At 37.2% G+C, this 20,964-nt stretch overlaps 3 protein-coding genes across 5 annotated transcripts; 1 reads left to right on the top strand and 2 right to left on the bottom strand.

Moving 5' to 3' along the window:
- The first annotated feature begins 3,457 nt into the window (after window positions 1-3,457).
- Window positions 3,458-4,544, top strand: LOC116214927 (histone H2A-beta, sperm-like). The gene is made up of 2 exons (XM_031550435.1): window positions 3,458-3,758; window positions 3,893-4,544. The coding sequence occupies exons 1-2, from the start codon at window positions 3,564-3,566 to the stop codon at window positions 4,082-4,084; spliced, it is 387 nt and encodes a 128-aa protein (XP_031406295.1). The 5' UTR covers window positions 3,458-3,563; the 3' UTR covers window positions 4,085-4,544.
- Window positions 4,545-10,426: 5,882 nt separating this feature from the next.
- LOC116215596 (mediator of RNA polymerase II transcription subunit 22a-like) lies at window positions 10,427-13,693 on the bottom strand. Of its 2 annotated transcripts, none has more exons than XM_031551357.1 (4): window positions 13,433-13,693; window positions 12,399-12,560; window positions 12,008-12,073; window positions 10,427-10,880 (listed from the first exon to the last, which is right to left on the bottom strand). In XM_031551357.1, exons 2-4 carry the CDS (start codon window positions 12,555-12,557, stop codon window positions 10,641-10,643), a joined length of 465 nt encoding a protein of 154 aa, XP_031407217.1. In that variant the 5' UTR covers window positions 12,558-12,560; window positions 13,433-13,693; the 3' UTR covers window positions 10,427-10,640. The 2 variants fall into 2 exon arrangements, with proteins under 2 accessions (XP_031407217.1, XP_031407219.1); XM_031551359.1 differs by having other exon boundaries at window positions 12,399-12,571; window positions 13,433-13,571.
- Window positions 13,694-14,269: 576 nt separating this feature from the next.
- Window positions 14,270-20,456, bottom strand: LOC116215455 (protein BONZAI 3-like). 2 transcript variants are annotated; one of them, XM_031551165.1, is made up of 16 exons: window positions 19,753-20,456; window positions 18,411-18,458; window positions 17,594-17,742; window positions 17,440-17,488; window positions 17,248-17,304; window positions 16,972-17,151; window positions 16,708-16,842; window positions 16,546-16,607; window positions 16,328-16,427; window positions 16,125-16,239; window positions 15,944-16,020; window positions 15,695-15,826; window positions 15,437-15,601; window positions 15,233-15,346; window positions 14,964-15,060; window positions 14,270-14,638 (listed from the first exon to the last, which is right to left on the bottom strand). In XM_031551165.1, exons 1-16 carry the CDS (start codon window positions 19,918-19,920, stop codon window positions 14,523-14,525), a joined length of 1,764 nt encoding a protein of 587 aa, XP_031407025.1. In that variant the 5' UTR covers window positions 19,921-20,456; the 3' UTR covers window positions 14,270-14,522. The 2 variants fall into 2 exon arrangements, with proteins under 2 accessions (XP_031407025.1, XP_031407026.1); XM_031551166.1 differs by having other exon boundaries at window positions 17,594-17,780; window positions 19,753-19,846.
- Between the last annotated feature and the right edge of the window lie 508 nt (window positions 20,457-20,964).

Below are 20,964 nucleotides of genomic sequence, written 5' to 3' on the forward strand. Positions count from 1 at the left end.
GTTCGAATTGGTGTTCATGTTCTTTGCATACGTTGGAATCACCCTTTGTTATCGAGATGAGGTAATGGGACGTTATTGCTTTGAGCGAGCTTAATTGTTTGAACAATGAAGTTACCGGCTCAGGTAATGGTTCGACATCTATCTCGGACGATGGCTTGTTATTGCTCGAAATCTTGGGATGGCACTTGACTGAGGATGGCTGGTTGTACTTATGCTGTTAACGGTGGAATCACTCAAATGCGACCGTGCTGTGACTAGATGAATCCCTTAATCATTTGTATATTTGTATATAGACTGAGGAATCTTTCGCTCGATTGATTAGAAGAAAAGCGAGTAAGCTCATCGAAGGAGAATCAGCAGGGCTTATTTTATATGCAGGACTACTTATATACAAAGACACATACAAAACCTTTGTCTAGGAAGTCTGATGCTATGGCATAGCAAGAAGATCTCAATATGAGTTGCAATGATGATTATATAATATGCTCCTGCATCGATTCGGACTTGGCAGTCCACCGGGGACAATAAAATCAGGTTCTTATTTCTAAAGGTGTTCGTACCCTGCCACCTTATTTGTTAACTATATTTTAATAACGAGCGGCATATCCCACCGGGCTTCCCGTCCCGGCAGGGTTATAGTGTTGAGTCTGTTGACACTTGACATAGAGCAAAATATATGAGAGGAAGCAGAAAGGAAGGCAAAGGCAAACGGAACTCGGAAGCCTTTGAAGGCAGTTTCTATATCGCAGAAGGCTGGAAAGTACGTTGAGCATGTTGACATTGAAGCTCCTGTCTAGGGGTGTGCAGCTTCGGGTATCTTATTATTATTATTTTTTTCATGATACTTGAATTCTATCTTGTAAGGGATAAATTCTAAGATTTTGAAATCGAACTTTACCTAGTTGAGTCCTGGAACCGAAATTTTTTTGGAATCTGTATTATACTACAGGTTTCAAATACCCAGTTAAAACCTATAAATTTTTTTTTTGTTAAATAAAATTGAAAATATCTCATCCATAATAAGTAATAATGCAAAACGGAATGTTGACATAAATTTAGATTTTTTTAAATTAGTGACTATATTTTTTAAATTTAGGAATATCAAAATATAACTATATATATATATATATATATATAAAATGGGAAAAATTATTATCCGGATCCGAATATCGATTCTGGTCCGGTTCTGAATACCCTATATGCAAGAATCGGACTAGAACCGATTTTCATCGGTTTTTATTTTAATACCCGGACCCTACTTTATTTTCAATACGAACTATCTAAACCTACCCTGACGGGTAGGTTCTGACTGGTTTCGGATATACTCGGTATTCATGCACACTCCTACTCTTGTCTACCTATCGCCCATCTTCGAGTACCTTGTTGCTGACGTACGCAATTTAATTTTCCTCCCTCACTTATAATTTTCGGTAATTGCCTTGCCGTATAGAGTTTTTGAATCTGCTGCAGCAAATTAATTTTGGAAAAATGGAAAAGGGCTTTATAATTGTTAGTGCAGTAAGACGTTATGCATGTTGAAACTTGAAACTGAAGTAGGCCTGGAGGTGAACTGTCAATGGAATTGATAAAGTAAATGACCACAAAAGAATCTTAGTGATACAGAAGCGATTCTCTATATCGATTGAGTGAAACAATAGGTTGCGTTAGAATCTCAATTATGGATTTATGGTGTGTTCCGATGTTGCAGCTTGCTGGGAATGCAGCAAAGGACAACAGGAGGAAGACAATCATCCCAAGGCATATACAGCTCGTGATATGGTTCGATGATGAGCTGAGCAAGCTTTTGGGGTCTGTTATGATTCCAGATTGAGGTGTTTTACCGAATATTCACAACGCTCTGTTGCCAAAGAAGAGAGTCAAGAGGTACCAAGAGGGTGACATTGGGTCGGTCTGCTTCTCGGGATAGTTCTAAGGCTCTCGTTTCGCTCGTCTTTAATTACTTGTTCATATATATACATCATCAGCTGTCCCACAGCAGCTTGTAATATGTCTCTTTTCAATTTGCTTTTGGTTTCTCTTAATTGAATGAATCTTCAATCCCTTCGTTTGTAGTAGGATAGCCTTATTGGTTCTCTGTATTGGATCATCTCACCTTCCGTGAGCTTAACAGTGTAATTAAGGCGTCTCAGTTCATCTAAAGCTGGGAACAGTTTTTATTATAGGCTTGGATTTCCAAGTATATGCCACACTCCAGCAAATGATTGGTCTGGAATATGAGAACCTTCGAACTGCATTTATGTATCATGAAAAAAACTTTTGGTCCATGCCTGCCGTAGATTTTTTCCCAAGACTGATCACAGGAGAATTCTCTGATCTACCAAAAACCTCGGATTTCTTAGCCAGCGTAACTATTGTTCATGAATCACGAGACAAAAATAGTCCACTAAAGAGAATCAAGCTTATGCTACTGCACCACACCCCCTTTTTTATGTTATATTTTTTTGTCAACTTAAGCATGGATATGGCCATTTCATTGTGTTCCAATTGGGCATGACCTCTGGCGCACCTGGAAGATATTTCCATTAAAAGAATGTATCTAAAGAGGCAACCTGTTCGAAGTCTGGTACGGTAACTCGAATGCACCTAAGCTTACAATAGGATGAGGAGTGAGCAGCCTCGGCATTTGCCACGATCGTTACCATCTTCACTCCTTTCACCCACTGGCTTGACAGCTTGATTTGCAACGGTGTGCACTGGAAGTCAACCATGAAGATCAGTCATGATATGCTGAAACGTAACATTTCATGAGAAACACGAAACTCAGCTACCTCTTCCTGTATATTAACCTCCTGCACATTTCTTCTACATCCACAAGGCCACAAAAAAATATCGCAACTTCTGGACAGCTTTTGCCATAGATTGATGACGTCCGTATCTCTCAGCAGAAATATCGAAACCATGTGCCTTTTTCTCCCATTAGAAACTAGAGTTAAGGAAATTTGTGATGATATATGGCACGATGTTTAAATTCTCCGGGAACACTACAGTTAATTCTGAGAATTCAAGACTATTTCTTCGACATGGCAGAGTGAAACCTGCTTTGATACATCAATGACTATCCCACTGGGGATGGCACTCAACCGGGGACGGTGGATGGGACTCAAAGATGGTAATCAAGGAACCGCTCAACCGTGAACAAGCCACAAAACTAATTATTGATTGGAGTAATCACTCAATCTTAAACAAAACTTCTTGTTTGGACTAATATTTTATTGATGTTATACTCCAAGATGCTTTCCATCATCGGTATAAATTAATCAAAGAAGATTCTAATAAATTATAGCTCATTTAAGAAGAATCAACAAGGCTTATTTAATATGGTGGAATACTTCATATAACTTCTATGGGAAGACACGGACAAAAGCTTGTCTAGGAAGTCTATGATGCCTGGGTATTACAATAAGATTTTTGGCATATCATTGTTTAGGACTCCTATTGATGATTCTATAAGATGCTCCTTTATCAATTCGACCTGGCAATCGACCCAAACTTGCAGGAGCCAATAGTATATCACTAGGGATCGGTTGTTGGCATAGAGCAATATGAAAGGAGGAGCCAGAAAGCAAGGCAAAGGCAAGCGGAAGGCCTCAAAGAGAATTTCTAGATCACAGAAGGCTGGTCTTAAGTTCCCGGTAGGGAGGATTGCTCGGTTCCTGAAGGCCGGAAGGTACGCTAAGCGTGTTGGCACTGGTGCTCCTGTCTACCTCTCTGCCGTTCTCCAGTACCTTGCCGAGGAGGTGTGCATTTAATATTCTTATTCAGTAATATTCTTCTGGACGCAAAAGCTTTATGTTATGTGTAGGTTTGAGTAAAAGGCTAAGTCAAGTTTTTCGAATCTCAATTATGGATTTGATTTTTGAGGTGAGTTTAGGTATTGGAGCTCGCCGGGAATGTAGCAATGGACAACAAGAGGAAGAGAATCATCCCAAGGAATATACAGCTGGCAGTACGGAATGATCGAGAGCTGAGCGAGCTTTTCGGGTCTGCTACGATTCCGGGCGGAGTTTTTTACCCAAACATTTACAATGCTTTGTTTGATATGAAGAGAATCAAGAAGTGCTGAAAGGGCTTACCAAAAAAAAGAAGTGCTGAAAGGGTGACATCGGGTCGGTATGCTTCTCAGGAGAATTTTAAGGGTATCTCTTGTATCCAATTTCTTGTTCGCAGATCAGCTTCAATTTCTGGATCACTTATATTCGAATAACCTCATTTGTTCTTCAAATGTGTGATATTGTTCTACAGCCCATTCTGCTTCACAATGGGCACCTGGTTTGTAGCACCTCTATCAAGAGTTGGAAACCCTCGGGCTCGGCTCAGGGGCGGAGGTATGAGGGAAACTCATTGAAAATGGCATGATTTTGTTGAATCCCGAAAACGATCTTGAGGGATTAATAGGACATTGAACCGGTTATGCCGACCAGATTTATAAAGTTGATATGCAAGAAAACAAGGTTGTGCATAAATATAGCCTTGTTTTTATAGATTAGAGGAACAAGGAATTATTTCTGAAGCAAGAACCTGCCGCTTCACTGACATAACCGCCTAAACCACCCAACCAATTTGAGCTCGATCAATGGTTCAGTGAGTTCATTTGCAGATGCACTTTGCTAGGATTTAACCTGCTCGGTATCTACTTCCCGGTCAGATCAGTCCCATCGGCGCCTAGTCTAGTTTGGTTTTAAAACTATGCCCTAGAAGGACAGGTCTCAAAGGTGTGTTACCGTGGACTCTGGTAGAACCTGCAAGAAATATGGTCCCGCCTCACAATGATGGTGATTCTTAAGGGGCATATCCTTAAATTGTTCTGACATCGTTATCGAGAGGCTTCTTCCATGAATCAATTCAATAAATAAATAAGAAATAAGGAAATTGAGAAAATTGAAAAATAACCCTGGAGATACGTTAGTATGCTATGAGCAGAAGATGCATGAACTAGCCGATGCCATAAGAATTAAGATAGTGGTCAAATTCTCTTGAGTCTTGACCATGCCATGCATGCATGAATCTATATAAAACTAGTCTTCTTGCTCGCGCATTGTGCAATACTTTATTTTTATATATTTTAGTTAATATTTTGAGAATATATTTTTAGAAATACAATCAAATGATGATCATGTAGCTTTACGTTTGATACTTGATAAATTATATTTACGAAATCACTACTAATGACGGAGAGCAAGTACTATGAGAGATCGTTGAGAATACGTTTAAATTAGTATGATAGCTTATATGACATGTCTCTTACTTCTTTTATGTTATATTTTATGTACAATTAATTAACTATAAATATCTAATAGTACCATCACACTTACCAGATAATGTAATCATATTATATGTTATAGAAAAAGTACATAGAGACTTTTATGCTCCGTTTGATTTCGTAGTTAAAATCACAAAAATTTTAACTTTAACTTTAACTCAACACACTACATAATAAAAATACACATTTCTCAAGTAAAAAATTTTAACTTTAACTTTAACTCAACACACTACACAATTATTTGTCATTTTCCACAATCAAAATCAAAATTACTTTAATTTTGAAACTAAACGCACCATTAAATAGTTGAATTCAGACCCCAATTCATGAATATCTATCTAAGAGATAAAAATCTACATGCATCTATTTCAAATATTATATATATATACACACACTAATTAAACAGAATCTTTGCATATCTCTATATGTAATCTTACTAATGACGAAAATACAAATAGATAATCCATCACATGTTGAGGATTTATAAAGGCATAAATTTCATATATTTTCTTAGTAGTTTGTTTCAAAGTATTTTATATTCTTCAAGAGTTCCACAATTTATTATATTTCACTTGTTATGCTTATGCATTTCTCTTAATTAAACACATTGTTACCCAAAAGCTTGTATTTCCATCATAGAAAATTATTACTTGAATGATGACATGCTTTCTTGTTGCGAGAGGCCGAAGTAATATATATACACATACTATATATATATATATAAAGAGAGATGGGTCGTGAAAATTTTAATTAGATTGTTTTGAATTTCAATAAATTTAATAAAATTTTATGGAGGGCACTCAATAAGGAGAATCGAAGAGACAATCAACCATGGAGCAAGAATTCACCCAAGATGCTTATGTGTCATGCTTTCATTAAACGAATGGAAGTCTCTCGTTGCACGATGCCTAGGAGTTTAAATTAAATATCTATAATAGATGCTAAAAGCCGAGATAAAGCATTGAGAAGTGTCATGTAGGACGAATGAGGCATTTCCTAGCGTGACCCTTCTTCTGATCGTCAATAGTCATGTTACAAATGACACAATATTATATTGCCATGCTTTTCACGAAACCAAAATTATTTGGAAGGCGAAAATATTAATATAATAAATCCATTAAATTGTGTATATTTTGCTGAATGGTTTACATTTTGGCTTTGACGCTTACCCGAAAATATTAAATTTCTAGGAAAATATATAATATTAGTCAACTTGAATGATTAATATAAATAGTAAATCAGTAACGAAGAAAAAAAAATCATTTTTATAGAATTATGAGAGTAATTTTATTGATTAGCGTAACCATAACCGGCCCGTTTGTCTAGTTTCCATAATTTGACTGTGTGATCAAATCTTTCGAGGTTTCATTTTTAACATAGAAAATCCTAACTTCACAACTCAGATTTACAAGCTCCAGTTTCCCAATATCCACGAGTTTCGCCTCACCCCTTCATACGTGGATGGAAAAATAACATGGTACAACACAATTTCTTTATTTTTTTTTTCATACTACAACACAAATCGAAAGATTTTCTCTCTACAACACGAATTCTTTTTTCCACCGTATAACACGCCGTCGATATTCCGTCAAAAAATGAACAAAATACTGATGTGGGGACTTTTTTGGAGGGAATTTTACGAAGGAGCTAATACCAATAAAATAAATAAATAAATATAATTTAATTATCAGTCGTTAAAAAATAAATAGAAAATTCTTCAACCCTTTGACCTAAACTCCAGTCCTATTTTGTCCTTTTTGAGCGTGTCATACTCGAGTTGTACTCCAGTTTATTTGTGTTGTATTTTGAGAAATACTCTTCCGATAGTTGACTAAATGTGCAAACCATTGGCTGCATCATGTCGTTTTATACGTAATACAGCCGACAATACGCACATGCAATCGACTGTTTGAAGAATCTATGAATCGAAGCATGACATAAATGAACTAGAGTACAACACTATCAGAAAAGACAAAATAAGGCGAAAGGTTCAGCTGTTTAACTAAAAAATTTCCCAAATAAAACTCAAATTTGACAAATTTATGCAGTGTCGTGATCTCTTGCACGTATTGCTCAATCGCATTCGTGATCTTTTCCAATTGGAAAGTTTAATGCTTGTGTTGTGTGCAAAGTATGGCGGGTTATTGTAGGACGGCTAAAGTTGCACGCCACTAGTCGCATTCAGTTCCTTTTGTGCCTCTTCCTAAGTGGGATTTTTCTATTTAAAATATATTTAATTTGCCCTTTTTAATTTCTCTTAAGTGGGAATTTTCTTTTTTTCTTTTTTACCGGAAATTTCCTATGTTACTATGGTGCGTTAGGTTCATAGAATAAGAATCCAAGGGGATTAGAATTGATTGGGGAATTAGAATTGACAATCTCATTGAAAATTTTTGTTTGGTTGAGCCTCGATATTAGCAAGGAATATGATAATAAAAAAATTAAAAAGACATAAATGTCTTCCATAGCTTCATCAAAATTTGAGAAAAAAGTGGATGCCCTGGTCCTTTCAAAGGGGAGCTTTTGAGATTTTTGGCATCTTTCAAGGACAATGTTTGGATTCTGCGATTAAATTTTCAATCCCGATTCAAATACAAAACACTTAGGCTACATTTGGTTCATTGGAATGAAATTAATACAAAATAAAATGGACATGGATTAGAATTGATAGAGAATATAATAGAAATTTTGATAAAAGTTATCTTTTTGGTTGGATAGAATAGAAAAATTGTGAAAATCGGAAATACGATGTAAACAAGATAAAAAGATATAAATATCCCTCTTTAAAATATTATATTAAATAGAATTTACAAAAAAGAAAAAAGAAAAATGTACTGTTCATATTCTTCACTTTGAAGAAGATGAACAAGGGCAGCACCCGCCAGGAGATTTGCAAACCCAGCCAGGGGGTCATAGGGTCAAAATCAACCTCATAGGTGGCAGCTTTCTTGATTTCCTCCTCGCCTCTGCGACTGCATTGTCTTCAGGTGTCAAAGCCTCGTGGATGAGGGAGCAGATGCAGAGCGGTGATAGCAGTCGCCCTGACGAGAGCTGCGGTTCCAGATGATAGACCTTGCGAAGGTGCCGACATTGTCGTTGTCAGCGACTATAGCGAGGTGACCCTGCCGTGAGGACTTCGAGACTGGACAGCGTGGAGGACCTCCTGGGTGGCTCTGAGCCAACCTAGATCCAATCTCTTGAATGGCTCAAGGTCGAATCTATGGCTCGCGAAACTATGGTAAGCGACGATAAAGTGAATATGAGTGAACGTTGCCAGCGGTGACAGAGGAGCTTGGGAGGCAGCAACGATTAAACGATGGTAGGGAAAGGGCTAAGCTGAGGACAAGATGGAGATTTGATCTCTATTCCTGATCAGAGTTGTTATGGAGGATGATGGAGTGGGTAATGGCCATGCTTCCCCCTATGGAGGATGAGAGAGTTAATCGGAATTGCCATTTCTATTCCGGATTCAAACAAACGCGGGAAATGATATTCCTCGTGGAATAGATCCGGAAGGTATTGACAATTCCGGTCAACCAAACATGCCTTACTAGTACAAGAGTTTTGAATTTTATATAAAAGCTTTTTGTACAAAGCTGTACAAAGTATTTTTGTACAAAATCCAAAACAGTTATACAATGAGAGTTTTAATTTTATACTTGGTCCGTGACTGAAAATTTCACGGGACCCCAAAAATTTTTCATCTTTCAATTGTCCCTTTTTTTTCATGTACAAAAGAAAAATTCACATGAAAAATAGAATTATATAAATATAAAATTGATAATGTGCACTAAAACGAAAGATTGCAATTATGGAGCGGTGCCGCCCTTTGTCGCCATTATTGCTGATCAAATCCTCTCGGATTAATTGGTGGAATGATGATGTGTTTTCAAGTATGCAATACATATCTCATTCATCCTTGACAAGAGCTTCGAAAACATAGGAGGAAAGCTCGAAAAAACATTTTCATGAAGAACTGAAGTTACATGCTAATGCATTCTATGACCTCTGACCAGTACGAACAAATAGTCGACTGTCTGAAGAATCTATGAATCGAAATATGACACAAATGAACTGAAATACGACATGAGTACGATACTTTCAGAAAAGACAAAATAGGATTGGAGTATGACATAAATGAACTGAAATACGACACGAGTACGACACTCTCAGAAAAGACAAAATAGGGTCGGAGGTCCAGCCACTTGACTAAAGAATTTTTCCAAATAAATACTCAAATTCATTATTTAAGTTAATGGCTAAGCCCAAATTTGACAGATTTATGCAGTTTCGCGATCTCTCGCTATTGCTCAATCGCGTTCATGATCATTTCCAATTGGAAAGTTTTAACGCTCGTGTTATGTGCAAAGTATGACGGGTTATTGTAAGACGGCCAAATTTCCACGCCATTAGTGGGGGGAAGTGGCTTTTTCAGTGCCTTTGTGCCACTTCCTAAGTGGGATTTTTCTATTTAAAATATGTTTAATTTGCCCTGTATATTTCTCTTAAGGGGGAATTTTTTTTTATGACCGGTAATTTCCTATGTTACTATGGTGCTTTGGTTCATAGGATAAGAATCGAAGGGAATTAAAATTGATAAAGAATTAGAATAGGGGGATTATAATTGACATTCTCATTGAATTTTCTTGTTTGGTTTAGCCTCCATATTAGCAAAGAATATAATAATAGTAAATTAAAAAGACATAAATGTCCTCCACAGCTTCATCAAAATTTGAGAAAAAAGTGGATGCCCTGGTCCTTTCAAGGAGGAGCTTTTGAGATTTTTGATAATGCTTGGATTCCGTGGGTAAATTTTCAATCACAATTCAAATACAAAATATTTACCTTTATCATACAAGAGTTTTAATTTTGTACAAGCTTCATAAAATATTTTTGTACAAAATCCAAAACAATTATACAATAAGAGTTTTAATTTTGCACTTAGCCAGTAACTGAAAATTCAACCACGAGATCCAAAAACTTCCCATCTTTCAATTCTCTTTTTTCATGTACACAAAAAAAAAAAATATATATATCTATATATATATTCACATTAAAATAGAATTATATAAATATAAAATTGATAATGTGCACTACAACGAAAAATTGCAATTATGGAGCGGTGCCGCCCGTTGTCGCCATCACTGCTGATCAAATCCTCTCTGATTAATTGGTGGAATCATGATCTGTTTTCGAGTATGGAACACATATCTCATTCATCCTTGACAAGAGCTTCGAAAACATAGGAGGAAAGCTCGAAAAACATTTTCATGAAGAACTGAAGTTACATGCTAATGTATTCTATCACCTCTACATAGGCAAGATGCGCCTCTCAGTGTTACCCAGTCACGGACATGGTTCATGGCTCCGGTATCTGATTTGCCCTCTGTGCAGAAGAGTAATAGCAGGACTCGAGCTCCTTCAGACTCGCAGCTGCCTCTTCTGCAATTTTAGACAAGAGACGATCTGATTTTTCTACTTGTTGGTCGAACTCTTTTATTCTCTCTTCGACATGGTCATTCAGAGAAGCAAATCCTGAAAAAATAGCTGTTTGCTTCAACTCCGAGACCAACTTGAGCAGCGAATCAGCAGCTTGAACCTGTTGGGCAAAGTAGCACATAGAAGCCAAGTAAGGTTTGGTTAGGGGGTGTCGTCGCTAAACGAGAAACATGATCCATAATTGCTAAAAAATAATTGCTGATTCTCAAAAGCCGTTGGATAATTGGCATGCTATCTTTTAGATCTGCTGAAACTGAAGATAGTACTTTGGAGGTGTTCAGAAAACTACTTTTGCAGTTGCTGATAAAAAGTTAAAATGACTACTAAGGACATTAATAAAATAAAATACTAAATTGTAATAATCTAGGATATGATGACAATTCAATAATTGGAAAAAACACAAATATATAATAAAATTATCAAATTAAAATAAGACAAAACGTGTAAAACAAAATAACTAACGTAAGAAATACCTCTCACAGCATATCAAAGTTGCTTATTGCCATTATATTGAGGTGGATTGACTTTTCCCTCTAATTTAAGGGTACTTGAAGCACAGTGAGTGCTGTTGTTTTTATGTGAGTACCATCGATGGTACCAATATCCAGTACATATGCAAAGTTTTTGTCAATTGTCTCCCCCAAATGTCGAAAAGTTTCTTGAACAATTCTATATATTACTTACCCTATATCCAAGAGTATACAAATACATTTCGATAATAAAAAATAATAATATAAAATAATTACTCAAATTGAAAGTAAAAGGATTAATAAACTGAGGATGAATTGAATCTATATAAAGGAGGTAAAGTTGGGAAATGACAGAACTAAGTTTGCAATGGCTGAAACAGATTTCAAAAGCAGCCTTCTCCATGCTTTTCAAATTTCACGTTGGGGATTGGTTTGCAGTGGAAAAAGCAAGTAAGAAACGCACTCCCAAACAATAATTATTTAGAAGCAGTTTTATGTAAACGCCGTATGGGAGTATCTACCACACCCCCAGACAAGCATTAACTGTTGGGGCATAATAGTAGTGTTTCACATTGGCTTGCTTCTACTCATTTTAGGATCAGGAGATTAGTCCCTAAGCCTAAGATGTTCCGCAAATATGTTTTCCCGTATTCAATTGCGTGAAAGCTACAGTTCAAACTCCTTACTCACCCATCAGCAGAGGATAGGGAAGAAACTACCTCTAGATCGTAGGGTGCAGAGTATGAGAGTTCATTACCATTCTTGATGCACGCATTTCCATCATGAAAGCTTCCTGTGAATTTCTGACTGGGGGATCATTCACCTGCAGCAAGTTAAGATAGAGATCAGTCAAATGCAGGTATTATGTATACACTACAAATTTGCATCCGAATTCAGCAGCCATATTTAAAACATATATGTTGGTCGCTGCTGAAAGGGAACACTCTTGACGGATCTTACACAGCTCACTTCTTACAGAAAGAATGAGCAACAACGTGCTTCATGCTGCTACTCAGTGGAAAATGTATTTATATTTGCTCAATCGAATGTCCTCCATAGTAACAATGACCAAATAATCCTATAGGTAAATGAATCATCATCAAAAGCAAAAGAGGGAACTCCCCATAACTAGAGAGATCCGAACATACTCTAGCAACATTCACGAGGTGGTTGAAATTGTCAACGATATTTCCAATGTCAGTTTCTACTCTCTGCAAGAGGGTCTTCTGCTTCTGTGCAGCTGATGCTGTCGCAGCTGCAGTGGGCCCACTCCCACTCCCTAATGCTGCTCCTCCTCCTCTGTTCATTATCTGCACACGATCTTTCATATGTATAATTATGCAAGTCTACATTTTAATGCGACACAACAGAACACAACACAGTGGAGAATACCCCATTCTATAGAGATTCTACATAAAACAGCGTATATAATCGAGACAACCTTCTACATAAAACATAGTGTATATAATTGAGACAAATATTCGAACATTCTCAAAAGATCTCAGCAGTGGAGAACCACCAATTATCTAAGTCTCAAGCTATTACAATTAGGCCTTACACAGGAAATTGAGATCAGAATGCACACAAATAGAGTAGATTGGGGAAAATTAGGCAAATGAACAAAATAAGCCAGCGCGAATACAGTCTTACAAGAAAACAACAAGATCAGAACGAAACATAGAGTCATCATTTTAACCTTAAACGAATGGGAAATGAACTCCAGTAATATCATTCAGTTCCCTCCCCAGCCAACTTCCCTTAACCTTTAATCTGCACCAATAGCTCAGCAAGTTTCCAGATTACTAAGGCGCCGCTTTTTCATATGAATTCCAGCAAAAGTCGCTATCTTTTCGATCATGCTCTCCACTAATTATCCCATTTTCATCGTAGTACTTAATTGAGTATCGAACAACAGCACCACAAAATAAAAGTGACGCATGAAGAAGAACGGCAGGAGTCAGATGAAATGTGAAGCAAATGAACAAAGAAAAGGTAAAAGGCCATAGACTTGGCAGATCCCCAATTAGAAGAAGTCAGCAAGCAAATCCCTAAATCGGCAAAAAAATAGAATTTTCAATCGAAGTCATACATTACTAAGATAACCCACCCTAGAATCGAAGATAACCAAAACTAAAATCTTAATCATCATCAAAGATAAGAAATCGAAGAAGTCGGTGTTTACCTGAAAAAGAGATGCTGATGCTTTGAGGCTCGGGTGTTTAACTGATGTCCGGGTTTCCGCGATCGTAGCTGCGAGGAGAGGAGAGGGAGGGAGGGGTATGAAAAAACGGTGCGGAGGCACAGCGCCGGGGGAGGCCGAGAAGAAGGTGGCTCCGGCCTCGGCAGGAAGAGCGCAGAGGAGGAGGAAGCAGTTGAGTTGAGGAGTGGCTTTTTTATTGTAATAATTACAAAACTCAATGGCAAATTCCCATGCACGCACATTCGTCGGAACTCGGCTCATGCGATTTTGCATAACTAATCATTTTCCCGTTTTTGTTTATTTATTTTATAGTTCACTCAGCCATGGTAAATGACATAAAAAAAAATCACAAAATTTGCGTTTTTTTTTTTTACGTTTTATAACAAATTACTTTTTTTTTTCAAAGAAATACATGAACTATTGATTCATCAATGGTTAGAATTTTGTCATAGCTTTCGAGCATGGTCATAAGTTGATTTCAAAAGATACGATTAGTTTTATTTGTGTTTCAAATAATAATTTTACTTTAACTCGACACAATTTTATTTTTTTTAAATTCAATAATATAAACATTAATGTGTTATTTTTTGTCATTTAATAATAATTTTTTATCCATATTTTTTTCTAATCACTTTTATAATTAATTTTTTAATAATAATTTTTTCATATACTTTTTATGATTAATTTTTTAATAATAAATTCTTTATTTATTTTCACATCTATATATACATACACACATATTATCACACTTCAATTTATTTTTTAACACCGACATAAAATCAAGTTGAGTTAGATTACTTATCCAAATCGAAAACCAAATACAATCAAGAATTTTGAAGTTTTGTTGCATCGGTAATGCCCCAAGGCACTTTTGAGTTTTGACAGTATATGAAAATTTTCCAATTGTACGTACGTTTATATAATAGGATTCACGAACAGCAACTGTCTGTACAATTAAACTGAACTGAACCATAACCTAAATCCCGACACATCCGATATTATTTACATTTTCTGCGAACCAGTTGCTATTCACCAATAGTACTGATGGCCTTTGTAAGATAGTGGCGGTGCCTCAAACAGTAGTTCCAGAAGCGTGAGGGAGCGGTTTGATGTCCCGAGCGCGCATGTAACTCAAGAACTGACCAGGCAACTCCTCCAATAGAGCTTGCACCACGGATATCTGACCACCTGCAGTAGAAACAGAACAAGCGTGTCAATTCTTAAGTAGCAAGACAAGCTGGTAGTCGAAAACAAAGTCCGCCACAGGCTCAAGTCATGCATACGTTTCCCACATCAACATTTATGGGAAGCCTGCCAAAAGATTCTTAAGGGGAGATTACCCACCAAGCTATATGGACCAATTCAACTGTTTAAATATTCTTGTTCTTGCAGAAATTTGTGGTATGGTACGGCTTATCAATGCACTATGTATAGGCTTCCCAAAACCATTCCCGATCAAATCATTTCTCAAAAACAGAAAGGGTCCACTGATGACACTGACTCAAACACTTACCATACACTTCTCGCATTGGGACAAACTGCACAATGTCCCTCGTCGCCATCCGACCAGTAGAGCTCTCCAATCGGTTTCCATTATCCGCATCAAGTATCTGAAGAAAGCAAATAAATTGGGGGGATTTGAATCCGTATGCATAAGCTTCTCAACAAAAATACTCTTAGAAGTTCATGCCTGCCGCCTGATATAAATTTCAATATATTCAATATGAGTGTGCTCGTAGGCAATAGTAGCAACATCAAGATGAAAGAAGAGATCATATATACCTCCATTTGCTTAAAGTCAGCACCGCCAACTCCGACTATAAGTACCGAGAGCGGAAGATCTGATGCCCTCACTAAGGCATCCTTTGTTTCTTGGAGGTCAGTAAGGACTCCATCCTACGCATGCAAAATACTTTTAATTTTTAAAACCAGAAAAATAATAATAACAGATAAGTTATGAGACTCGAATGTCACAGCTCACTGTACCGTGATGATGAGCAGAACATAATATTTATTGTTGTTGTCTAACAGGGACTGCCCAGCAATTTCAGCAGCCTTGTTGATGACTTGACCAAACAAAGTAGGTCCCGCCAGGGAAACATTGTGTATTGCACCCGAATAAGCAGCCATGATGCCTTCGACTCCTTCAACCTATCAATATTAAGAGTTCATGAAGAGCTCAATTGTCACGAGCAAACAACATCAGCAGTTCATATAGATGGAGAACTCAGAACTCGGGCGTACCTCATGGCCACTTGGACTCAAGTTAAAACAGTGTGACACTGAGCCATCGTAAGTCCTTCCACCAAAACCCCAAGCAGGGAAGCGCCTGTCAGAATCATAAAACTGAAGGACCTCTCCAACGTCCATTATAGCCTGTAAAAAATGTGAATTCCTGATTTAGTATGAACCGAAAGTAAAAAAACAATATATATATATATATATATATATATCTTGTCTCACATGCATCCATTAAAAAAAAAGTAGCTTGACCTGCTGATAGGAATTCAACCTCCTGGAAGGATCAATATAATGCAATGAATCAGGACTTCGAGGATTTCCATTAGAAGCTGGAGATTATTCAAAGTCAGAAACACTGATATTCGTATACAAGAGTAGAAAACCCAAACCAACGGAAAGAAAGTAGGAGAGTGGTTTGTATGATGATCTATACCAGTAAAATCAACAGCAACCATAAAATTGAGCTCAAATCCACTCGATATGTAATCCAGAAAGCTAAACTGCGGCTTCTCACTGAATTGCTCCACAAAAAGCTGACCTTTGAGAACCTACAATATATATAAGATCAGAAAACGAAAGGCAACTTCTAGGCATTACACATTGTCATAATTATATATGTTCAGAATGATAAAACACCTTTTCACGCCCACGGTTCAAAGAAGCTGGTAAAACAAAGTTTGCACCAGTCCTATCCCGGTGAAGTTTCTCGAGGTCTGCTATAGATTTCTTGAGTGTACTGATATAAAAGAAAATTAAAGATTAATATTATTTCGATCAATAAAGTAGGATAAAGGTTTTTTAGAGTAAGGATGAGGAATAGGAAATTATTTATGCTGTTATGTATTAACTCCTACCCCATGAATTGATGACTGCCATCTGAATCAAAATCAAAGCACTCAATCTCTAGGGGGTTCTCCTGTAAAGAAGGCAAAATAAGAGGAACGAAAATGAGTGGAAAAGCTTTTACGAATAATAACTTCTTAATCAAATTCTACAATGTCTCTCAGAAAGCTTGCCTTGCTTCCAAATTGTCGCATGCTTAGACTTATAGGCCTCCAAATTGGGTTCAAGTTATTATTCACCACTTCAGTCTTGCAAATTGGTACCAAATTCCCTGTCTCAACTATTCTGGATATTCTCAAGAATGGATCCTACAAAAGTTGGGGGGGGGGGGGGGGGAGAGAAAAAGGCAGAATGAGCCAGTAGAATTTCCTTACTAATCTCACTATAATGGAAAAGAGAGAAACCGAAATTTCTGAAATAGAAGTCTGAAAGCATACACTTTTAGAAAACAAGTCTTTGTTATCCAAATTGGTACAGCGAAAAGTTATATTGACAACAGTCTTTGAAGCAACTGGCTCTTCGGCATGGACGGTAAGAGTGCCCAGGTTTCTAGGGCCAACTTGTCCATGCTTGTTTTGCAAATTTATAGTCAAACTACAATTTCGTTGAGTCACTATCTGCAAAACACATGAAGCAAAAAAGGTCAGTAAATATTTGTCCATACTTTCCCGATTGAAACCAAGTGTACATAGAAGAAACAATCATGGTCAAACCTCGGACAGCACACAGGTAGCTTCTCCAAGAAACTCTTGATCCTTCAGATTCAGAGCCTGCACGCAACACATGCACTAACTTAATTCTAGAACTTCCATGCCATCTGCTTTGTGCCAGTCATCTTGACACAGTTCAACTTATTGACATAGAAATGAAATGATGTAATTAGAACAGTCGAAAGATTAACGCACCTTCACTGGTAAGTTGTGATACTTGGTGTCAACATCATACACATGAATGCTGAAAAGAAAAAAGAGATCCAAAGGAAAAAAAATGAATTTTATCTCGACTGAAGACTGGAATTTATGCTTAGGATAAGTAAATGACAGCCCTGAGAAAACTTACACTAAATTCTGAACCATCTCAAACTGATAGGAGACAGAAACCTTTTGGATCCAAGCAGGATCTAGACTGTTCAATACAACTTCTGTCCGCCCAAGTTCCTCGAGCCTCCCATCTCTTTTCTTTAGGTACACAACTGCCATGGGGTCACTCTACGTACAAAGCCAGCATATAGAAATTCAGCGTCAACCTACATGACATTTACAACCACATCTTTTCTTTTTAATTGCATCATAGTCTCATTAGCACGCAAAATACAGCACCGAACCGCGTATCTAACAGACCAAGTAGCTATTATGGAAGTGGCCTATCATTTTCTTTTGCCATATATAATGGCTTTCCAGTTACATAATAGCTTATTAAAAAAAAAAAAAAAGCCCTTCTTGAATATTTTGTCATTTATTATAAGCATTATAACCAGCCTATCCAGCTGAATGATGATTTTTTGCATTTCTTTGATAAATAGAAAAATTAATCAAAGCAACAGAGATGTAACTTTAGAACTTGTTCTTACTGGTTCAGAAACAGAAAGTTGAGTAGAAAAGCAATTGCCAGCAGGCGGGTAGTCTCACAGAGAGTTTATCATTTGACTAAAAGTTCGCTACTGTTTGGCATCATCTCAAAATATAACGAAAGAATATAAATAAGTTATCAGAAACATGTACAAGGAATAAATTGGAAGATCCATGATATACATGGTGTAAGATGTAATAAGATCTAGAACTTGCAGCATGATGCTCTAGAGCAAAATAAGTTCACCTCTTCACTGCCTCCTATTAAACAAAGAACAATTGGTAACATGAAGAAAGAAAGAACTTACCTTAGATAAGATGTCACGATCACGTAACTTTGATGCAGACATGGACAACTGCAATCAGCCACCAAAGATACATCTACCATCAGTTGTAATAATATAATAAGCTAATGAAGTAAAAAGAATGGAGTGAGTAGAGCTAACTAAGTGAATTAAAACTCTTAAATATAAACAGATTGTTCGGATTAAGTCCTTACATGTATTGCGATAAATATGACTATGAGAAAGGTTCGTCAAGAAAATACTGTATATAACACCTCAAATGTTTCTTTTATGACCAAGCCGTCAAACAGCTTTCAATTCATAGAAGGTTCTACTTTTGTCACGCTAGATTACGGGGTAAAACGCATAAATGATTGTCCTATAAGATGGTGATGGTGTAGAAGCCAGACACAGCATAATGTGATGCAGAATACTATCATACTACAGCACGAAAATTCTACCATCCCCTCATGGACCCAGTGGCCTCCTGTAACCCTTAGATAAACTTTGTGTATTGAGTCTCATAAAATATGTCGATCTACTTATTGTTTAAAAGCTGTCAGAACAGTCACTAGAAAAATGACGTAAGTTTCCTGTAGCAACATTGGACAACTATTTAAGTGCCACCTTTCGTCCTTGGGAATGATGGATTTCTTTATGCTGATAACACTAACAAAGGCATAGCAGGAAAAGTATTTTACTCTGTAGAGGGATATATGTCAAAGACAATCTTTCAAAAAGAGGTTAGATCACAGAAGATGAAGCTGTAAGTCTTTTGATGGACGATGAATTTGTAAGTCCGAAAATATAACACCAATCCCCCACAACTCTATTAGATCTCTGAAAGGCTGATATCAGTTGAACAGTTGGAGACCCAATCTACTCATTGTGCGATGCAGTTCTTAGGGTACAATAAGGGGTTGTCGCTACATCAAAAGTGCATGCTCTAGGACAAGACTACGACAATTCAATGCGGTAAGCCGTGGTTTCCGCGGGAAATAGTACGTCCCAATAATAAGCTCGACTTTCAGTCGAAAAATGTATTAGGAAAAGCAGCATATTCTGCAACAGATAAACCAAAGGGACGCAGAAAGATTCCTCGGTCTATCTACTGTTTCGAACACAATTTCCTCAAATGGGGACCACAATGTCAAGAAGCTCAAGAACAAATTAGCAACAGAAATCAATCCTCTTGATCACTCACTCGTATAATGATAAAATAGAATGTCGAATCAGCTGTAGGAGACGAGTGATAAAGAACAGAAGGCGACAAATAAAGTTGATTTCTTTTGACCTTGACTTAAACAAAAGGCAGACAATCATTAAGAAAACGAAAACATGTTCCCAGATATCAAATTCTATATACCTCGAGCGGAGTGCAGAGCGCCTGTTGACATCGAGCTCGGTAGAACATGTCAACAGCGTCGTTGGGACCACCAATAATGCTCGAGCTTCCTCCGCCTCCATAGGGCGGGTAACGGGTCCCTCCCACCGCCTGCATTCCTCCTTTCACATCCGAAAAGCATGCCCCCATCGTTGTCCCTCAACCCCTCAAATTACTTCAAGAAAACTGGGCAACCCTTGATTCCCTCCCTTCTTCTCCAAACTCCGGTGGGACGATGAACCCTCTCCCTCTCTTATAAAGGGGTCCCGAAGCGCATTTGTAACTGATGAAACTGGGAACGGCTCTATCGGTTCTCGACGCGTCCTGCTATAATTGGTAAGCTAAAACCTAACTTGTATATACACACGCCAATTGAGCGAAACAGATTCGGTTGAGTCTCGGGCCCGAATCAAAGGTTTCCCCAATTAAGAATCAGCGGAATTTGCCACTTCCCACCAGAATCCACCATGGGAGATTTATAGGGATCTTCCAGTTCTTACCCGTAGACTTGCCGTTGCAGAGGGGAAGATGCGAAACGGTTTCGCGCCAAGATCAATGAGGAAGGCGAGTTGAATCATGACAAAGGAAGAAGAATATTCATCCATTCAAATTCATGAGTTCGAGAAAATAAACAAAGTCGGAAAGTGGATGGAAATTGGATAGAAAATTCGGGAAGGACTTCCTTTTCTTTTCTTTTATTTTTGACTTGAAAATAATTCTTTTTATTAACTTTTTCACCAAGGAGGTCCCACAAGGAAAATTATAATAGAAGGTAGGAAATGATGAGTGAATTTCAAGGTGGCGTTTTGATTGGCCGATTCTAGGTGGGATTTTTTTACCTAGAAACCGTCGAGTTTCTTGGATTTGGCAGGAAATTCGAGTACAATTTGGTTTTAAAGTAAAATTTTAAAATTAAATTTTGATTTTGAAAAAGAGTGATATAAATGGTTATGTATGGAGCCCACCATTTGACTTTATATGAGTTATTTTGTTTTGTTGTGAAAAAAAGAGTGACATAAATGAGGTTCACCTTTTGACTTTATATGAGTTATTTTGTTTTATTGTTCGTAAAATTAAGTTAAAGTGTGATTTTTTTAAAATCCCTCTTTGAAATCAAACAAGTCATTATAAAATCCATTAATATCAATACAAATATTCTAATATGATATTATCATGGCTTTTTCAATAATAACC

This window comes from Punica granatum, chromosome 7, assembly GCF_007655135.1.
Source record: "Punica granatum isolate Tunisia-2019 chromosome 7, ASM765513v2, whole genome shotgun sequence".
NCBI lineage: Eukaryota > Viridiplantae > Streptophyta > Magnoliopsida > Myrtales > Lythraceae > Punica > Punica granatum.